Below are 7,880 nucleotides of genomic sequence, written 5' to 3' on the forward strand. Positions count from 1 at the left end.
TAAAAACCATATCCACCACCTGGTACTTCCAGTAATCGTCATTGACACACAATGTGCAGATATAACACAATCAAATGTTAATTCTGGTTAAAGAAATAGAACACAAAATGTGAAGAAATAACAAATGAGTGTGTTCATCTTGGTTACACATTTATGACACACAATGTGTAAAATGTGCACATTTTGTGTAAAATGATTTAGACATAAATAAACACAACACGTGTTGTACCTGAGCACACTCTGTAGGTGTGTTGAAATTCAACACATGTTGTGTCATTTTGGACACATCACTTCTAAGAGCGTACAGCAGACAGTAGCTAGCAGTTTTCAACAGATACAGCCCACTCAAAAATATATTGTTTTATATAAAATTAATTGATTGGCTGAAACTCTCGCACGCGAGCAAGAGGGCTGTCTCTCTCGCGTGGGTTTAATCTGCGCGCGAAGGTCGTTTTATGCGCGTGTAAAAGCACATTTTCCGCTCGTGAGTAGCTTGTTTTGCGCGCTAGAATATTGACCCAATGCTGACTCCATACAGAGGAGGATCCCTCTCTCAGGACGGACAGACTGCAATAGATGTCAAGTGTAAATGAAAAATAAAATACATTTACAAAAAAGCTACTCCAGATGCTGGAACATGCATGTGTCTATAAATAAATATTTTCATTTTGAAACTTTTCGATGTTGTGTTTCCTGGAGCTTCTGGTTTCACAGAGAATCCATTCTTTGAGAAACTGTATTTCACGGAGCTCCTGAAAATACTTGACTTGGTGAACAGTGACAGAAACCACAGCTGCTAAATAAAGCAGAGGTTGCAGGTTAGAGGGATCCTACTAAAATATGAATACCTGTGAGAGCTCACTTCCTGTTAAGAGCCGTTTCATAATAATGACTCCTGCACAAACTGTTGCCTTTAATACAGTAAGGAGCACTGAGAATAATTATAATCACATTATAATCATTACAACAGGGATTAGCATGCACTACAGATTACAATGCACTATAATCTGCAAGGTAATAAATAAATATATAACAGATTAAAGTGCATCTTTACCAACAGGAAGTCAGGCAGCAGGTCCTTTTGACAACGTCCGACTTTAGAAGTTATTCATGTGTTTTATTTTGAAAAGAAATGATCATTTATCTGCACATCCTGATCTTTAATATAATGTAATAAAGTTGTGAGAGTTTGAATCGGCTCACCTTCTGTGATGAAGACGACGCGCTGCGTTTGATGGACGAACGTTTGAAGGACCCGTTGGTTCCTCTCCGTCCTCGGCCCTCCATCTTCAGGAAGTTCAGTCCTCTACCTTCATCCTCTTCCTGTCTCTCCTCTCTGTCTGTCTGTCCGTCTGTCCTCCTGTCTGTCTACTGTCTCTCCTCCTGTCTCTCTCCTGTCTCTCTCCTGTCTCTCCTCCTGTCTCTCCTCCACTCTCCTGTCTGTCTACTGTCTCTCCTCCTGTCTCTCTCCTTTCTCTCCTCCTGTCTCTCCTCCACTCTCCTGTCTCTCTCCTGTCTATCTCCTGTCTGTCCTCCTGTCTCCTATCTGTCCACCTCTCCTGTCTGTCCTCCTGTCTCTCCCGTCTGTCTTCCTGTCTCTCCTCCTGTCTGTCCTCCTGTCTCCTGTCTATCTCCTGTCTGTCCTCCTGTCTCCTGTCTGTCTCCTGTCTGTCCTCCTGTCTCTCAGGCTGCAGTGTTATGATGCGTTCAGGCCCCCCCGACCCCCCAGCTATCAGGATTAGTGGAGGTGGGGCTCCGCTCCAATGGAAGCAGAATAGTGGCTGCTGATTGGAGGAGAACAGAGGGATTGAGATGCAGCTGCATTCTGATAATAATGTGATTTAAATAAAGCCCATGTTTTTACAGAAAGACATTTAATGTTGACGTTATAATGTAGCTTAAACACACACACACACACACACACACAGATTATAAAGGATTATTGAGGCAGCAGCTTTTGTGTCTGTGAATCTGAGAGGAAGTAGAAATAAATCATTCATAAAGTATGTATTCTGTGCATTTTAACAAATATTAGAGTGCATTTTAATAATAGATTAATATATTTCTTTATTCTGTAGTAAAGTATTATTTTAAATTCCTTTCTCACTATGTATTGTTGGTTATATTTATTTTATATTGTGACTTATTGCTTCCCTTATATAAATATATTTATATTTTGTATTTAGAAAAAAAAATTGGTTTTTATATTTTTACATATTTATCGCAAAACCTATTTTTTATTTTACATATGAATTGTTTTTAATGCAGATATATGGTATCACAATTATTTTAGTTTTCACTTTAAAGTAACATCCATGCACACCTGCAGCCTGAACAGAGGGTCCTTCTGTGGGCCTCAGAGTGCCGCTGTGCACCTGCTGGTCCTCCAAGGGGTCAGAGGGTCCTTCTGTGGGCCTCAGAGTGCCGCGGTGCACCTGTTGGTCCTACAGGGGGTCAGAGGGTCCTTCTGTGGGCCTCAGAGTGCCGCGGTGCACCTGTTGGTCCTACAGGGGGTCAGAGGGTCCTTCTGTGGGCCTCAGAGTGCCGCGGTGCACCTGCTGGTCCTACAGGGGGTCAGAGGGTCCTTCTGTGGGCCTCAGAGTGCCGCGGTGCACCTGCTGGTCCTCCAGGTTGATGGCCAGGGGGTCAGAGAGTCTTCCTCTAGTCTCAGGGCTCCTTCAGACCCATGAGCAATAGAATTCAGATTTTTTTTTCGAAAATCCAGTCATTCTGACTTTTTCCAAAATTCTAATTTTCTTGAAGTGTCAGATTCCCAACTTTTTTTCTCCACATAGAGATTTTTTTTTAATAAAAATGTCAATGTTTTGACTTCTCTAAAAATCTCAAAATTCTGCTTTTTCTCTATTTTCAAAATCCCGACGTTTAAAAAAAACGTATAATTTGGGTATTTTTCTCAATTCTGCCTTTTTTCCTTTTCACTTCCTGCCACGTTTAACGGAGCGATGTGTCAGCTGCCTCAGCTCAGGTGAACATGATGGAGAGACTGAAGATGGCAGGGTAAATAATACATAGAATCCCAGCCAACATGAATCATCCTTCCAGTATTAATGGAACATTAAATTAAGACTTTTCAAACACTTTCATCGTTGGCGAAAGCTTTGCAAAGTAAGAAGTTAAACACATATATATATATACTTGTGTCTATTTACTCGTATACAGAAGGATTGTTCTTGTACATGTTTTGATTCATTTTAACATTTCAGAAAAGGCTTTAATGCATCTGACTGAATTATCTTGGATAGATCATATTACTTTATGAAAATGAGGCAATAATGATGTAGACTTTTAAAAATGAAAGGTTTTTATTTTAATATATATTTCTTAGCAATAATTTAATTAACGAATCACCAAAAAAACAAAGGCTGGTTCCCTGTATTGACATCACGGTCTGTAGACCTGCTGCTTGTGAGAGAAAGAGCAGATAGTCCAGAACATCAGTCCATAACACCAGTCCAGTTCATCAGTCCAGAACATCAGTTCAGTTCATCAGTCCAGAACATCAGTCCATAACACCAGTCCAGTTCATCAGTCCAGAGCATCAGTCCAGTTCATCAGTTCAGAATACCAGTCCAGTTCATCAGTCCAGAACACCAGTCCAGAACATCAGTCCAGTTCATCAGTCCAGTTCAGTTCATCAGTCCAGAAAATCAGTCCAGAACATCAGTCCAGAACACCAGTCCAGAACATCAGTCCACCTATGGTTAGGCGAAATACCCCCACAGAAACACGTTGATGGCCAGCAGCAGCAGGGCATTTATATTGCAGACGTTCCTCCAGAGCGGCGCCTCCTGCAGGGAGTTCAGCTCGAGTCCTTCAGGCTCCGCAGCCTCAGAGTCGGGAGCATTCAGACCGCAGAGCCTCAGAGCAGCCCTCCTCCACCAGGAGGTCACCGGGCCAGAGGTCACCAGACCAGAGGTCACAGGGTCAGAGGTCATCGGGTCAGAGGTCACCGGGCCAGAGGTCACAGGGCCAGAGGTCACCTGGGGAGCTGTTAGGTCGAGACGAGGCTCCTGGCTGTGTCTGGACCACCAGGTGAGCCTGTAGAGCTGCAGAGAGAGGGACTCACTTTAATAATATGCCTTCTAATGTTAACCTCTGTTTACAGGCTTCACGTCCTCATTAAGAACATAAGTTACTCTCTGTGCACCAACAGTTTGACCTTCAACCTTCTGTTGACCTGAGGACCCCCTGATACACCACGCCCCCCTCCCTCCGTGTGTCACGATGCAACCCGAACTCTACCCCGGGTCTTTCTGCAGACAGTATCTCTGTATGACTGAGAAATACAAGACAGCAGCTTAAAGTCTTCATTCACACACTCATTTCTGACTACCATGAGTAGTGTTGGGACCATTAAAGACAGAGAGCACAGGATGAACATCATTACCTCTACTGTGGACAATGTACTTTCAAATAGACAAGCAATCCGTCCAAATGACCCCCTACATATTCTACATTGACCCTAAATTCATTTAACTAATGAAAATCAGTCCACTGAGACCCTGAACAATGTCAGAAATTGAGTCAGCATCCTCAATAACCCCCAGGACCCCTCAGAACTGTCTAAATCAGCCAAGCCACAGCCCACCTAGGCTATAATGCTAATTAATGCTAACACAACTGGTGCTAATGTGTAAATGTCCCAACATATGCAGGTTAGCATCCAGCAGTCTCTATGTGCTGGAGGCCCTACTATACATTTCTATCAGAACTATTTGGGGGTCTCAACATGTCCGGGGTCAGGACTCTATGAGCTGTAAACACACTGTGAGGTCACAAAGAGTACATGTTTGTGGATGTATGTTTCTCACATGTTCTTCAGGGATGGGGGGCGTGGCCAGGCTGACAGCAGCGATGATGAGGCAGGTGAGAGCCAGCAGGATCAGGGCAAAGTGCAGATAGTGGACCTGAGCCAGGAGCGCAGGCCGGCCGTCAGGCTGCCCGCAGGCCGGAGCTTTGAAACTGAACTCCAGAACCATCCGGACCAGTCCCACCAGCAGCCCCCCCATCAGACCCCAGAACGCACCCTAAGGAGCACATGGACACATTAAAGAGTCACTGAGGCTGGGGACATTATAACACTATATCAAGTAGAACAATAACCCTGGTTTGCTTTACACAAGAGAACCTCTGGAGAACATTTCCTCTGTTCTCACTGGTTACTGGGGACCAATATGTGGAACCAGTAAACTTAGGAACTTTAAAAACAAATTAAAGAAAATAATTCCTCCTTACTGACTCTAAAACGACCCATGTTGTCTTTTTGCTTTATTATCTTCTCAGAGTTCCAGAAAGGGTAGTTTACATCGGCAGAGTTATATCAAACAGGCGAGTGTGAGTGTGTGTGTGTGTGTGTGTGTGTGTGTGTGTGTGTGTGTGTGTGTGTGTGTGTGTGTGTGTGTGTGTGTGTGTGTGTGTGTGTGTGTGTGTGTGTGTGTGTGTGTGTTTACCTGCTCATTAGCACGGGGCCACAGGATGGCCATCAGGAAGACCGCGGTGATGGGAGGAGCCAGAAAGCTTGTCACTGATTGGATGTAATCGAACAGCTGTCCACTGTTGGCTGTCTGGATGACGGGAATCCACATCAGACTCACACACACCATGACCAGGACGAACACCCTAACATTAACACACATAACACATGTTACATACATGTATATAACACACTTAACCCATATAAAACACATGTATATAACCCAACCCACTCTCTTCAGTCTGCGTACAAATGACACAACTTTACACATTGGAAATGCGTGCAATAGGTACGCAGAAGTCAGATTTTGCGTGCATATGATATGCCAATGGATACGTCCAAATAGCGGTCGGGTCTAGGAAGACCGGAAGCTGTGCGGTTCATAAAAACATGATCTTACTCAATATCAAGCCACGATTATTTAATTTATTATAAATCGTATAATGTCTGACTTTTTTTGCCGTCCGCGAGGAAAATGAATGTGGCTCAGAGCCTCAGAATGCTGAAATCTGTATTTTTTTCCTGCTAAGTTGTTATTCTTTTCTAAATAACACACCATAACTTTACTCAACAATAACACACAAATATCCTTCTTTTTATTTATTTGTTTGATTCTATAATAATGGGCTTTTTTGCTGTTCATCAGGAACTGAATTTCAAAATAAGTCACCGGAAACAGACCTAGGCGATACACACCGACAATCTGATTACCCAGGATCCTCAGCTATGGTTCAAGCTCGATGATTTGGATGTTTTAGCCGCAATGCACTTTGGGATATGGGGTTTCTGTGATATGAAATAGCTATCAACAGAATTGCGTTGCCAGGCAACAGCTTGGGGTTGTCATGGTCTGGCTCTTGGCCATAACAAAAAGCATGGGAAGGACAAAAATATGTATATAAAAAGTTATTATTTGGCAAAACATAATGTGGCCAAAAAACAAGGCAAGGCAAAATAAGAATAAGCGCCCCTGCTCTCCGAGGTCCAGTCCTCTGGCGGGGAGAGACCTCGAGGCTCTGGCTCAGGCCTTTTAATCCTCCAGTGCGAGATGTCAGGTGTCCTCAATCAGTGTGGGCACAAGCAGAGGAGGATCATTAAAGGGCCATACGCACCACAGGAGACCTCCAAGCAGGGGACGTCACACCCCCCCCCCCCTTAAAGACACAACCAATAGTATAGACCCCTCTCTTAGGCGAACCCTTAATGTAATATACCACCTTACGCTCATCACAACGTCTCTGGGATGTGACCAAGCCCACCGCAGGAGTAGCAAAATAGCACCTCGGTCGTTGGATCGCCCACAGTCACGAGCCATGTGGCCTGGTTTGTTGCAGTTGTAGCACACATCCTCCGTTTGGTCACAGTCCCTAGCCATATGTCGTTGATCTCCACACCGATAACAGAACATTTCCTTGCCACGTCCTCGACCCCTGCTGCCGCTGCCGCCACGCCCACCATCAAAGCCGCCGCCACCACCACGACCACTTTGACCAGTGGAGCAATGCTTGGCCTTCTGGTTTCTACGCAACATAGTTTTGGCCATAGCACGTGTGATCACGTAGGAGGACGTGACCTCTGGCACCACTGTAGAGCTCTCCTCAAACCCAGACTCAATCAGCCCACCATTCACTAAAAATGCCGGAAGAACATCAGCCCAAACTCTGCTACCTGCCAAACTGTTGCCCAGAATAAAATGTATCCCCTCGATTGGCAAAGCTGGACGAACACCAACAGCTATTTCACCTTTAACAAGGTCACAGTCAATATACACCCTATGAACAGGCATAGGAAGAACTTTTAACCCCATTCCCCAACTCAGAACTGTGTCACCTGTGTCACTTTCATCCGACAACGGCAAAACAGAGTCAACAATATAGGAGTCAAAAGCCCCTGTGCCCCGCAAGATTTTGATTGGAACTCTGACATTACTACCTACCAATAACACCAAGCCGTCTCGTATAAATGGAGTATAAGATGCCAAAACCTCAGATCCACATAAGTGGGATTTAAGCACATCAGCACCACAGCAGCTTTTCACAGGAGCAGCCAACGCAACAGGCCCAACAAAACATCTTCCTCCCTCAGATTTAGCTCTAAGCGCAGGACATTCTTCCTTCCAATGGCCTCTTTTACGACAGTAGTGGAAATCATCGTTATTAACCACATTAGATTTGATCAAACTCGATTTCCCTGGATCCATCCCAACATCCTTCCTATTTCCTTCACAAACAGTTAGTGCCCCAGAGCGCCCTCCGAACCTGCTCTTATGAAGCAACACAAACTCATCAGCGTCTCCAGCCGCGGAAGTTACCTTGTGTTCTGTTATGTGAGTAGCAATCCTGTCAGGAAGAATATTTTTGAACTGTTCCAAAATCATGAGTTCACA

The 7,880-nt window shown here is 44.4% G+C and overlaps 1 protein-coding gene and 1 long non-coding RNA gene across 2 annotated transcripts in view; both read right to left on the reverse strand.

The window, feature by feature from the left end:
* Positions 1 to 3,351: 3,351 nt before the first annotated feature.
* LOC104965144 (sodium/glucose cotransporter 4-like) overlaps positions 3,352 to 7,880 on the reverse strand; it is a gene marked incomplete at its 5' end in the record, with an annotated part of 10,136 nt that continues 5,607 nt past the window's right edge. The window contains 3 exons of the mRNA XM_010794103.1: positions 3,352 to 4,067; positions 4,833 to 5,048; positions 5,472 to 5,640. Of these exons, the coding sequence (XP_010792405.1) occupies positions 3,723 to 4,067; positions 4,833 to 5,048; positions 5,472 to 5,640 (730 nt within the window). The remainder of the gene's footprint in view (positions 4,068 to 4,832; positions 5,049 to 5,471; positions 5,641 to 7,880) is intronic.
* LOC104965143 (uncharacterized) overlaps positions 7,178 to 7,880 on the reverse strand; it is a 2,179-nt gene continuing 1,476 nt past the window's right edge. Inside the window, exon 2 of the long non-coding RNA XR_800525.1 lies at positions 7,178 to 7,880. This exon is cut by the window's right edge and continues 1,050 nt beyond it. This is a non-coding gene — a long non-coding RNA (uncharacterized lncRNA).

The sequence above is a fragment of the Notothenia coriiceps genome, unplaced genomic scaffold (assembly GCF_000735185.1).
Source record: "Notothenia coriiceps isolate Sejong01 unplaced genomic scaffold, NC01 NC01_scaffold00037244, whole genome shotgun sequence".
Lineage (NCBI taxonomy): Eukaryota > Metazoa > Chordata > Actinopteri > Perciformes > Nototheniidae > Notothenia > Notothenia coriiceps.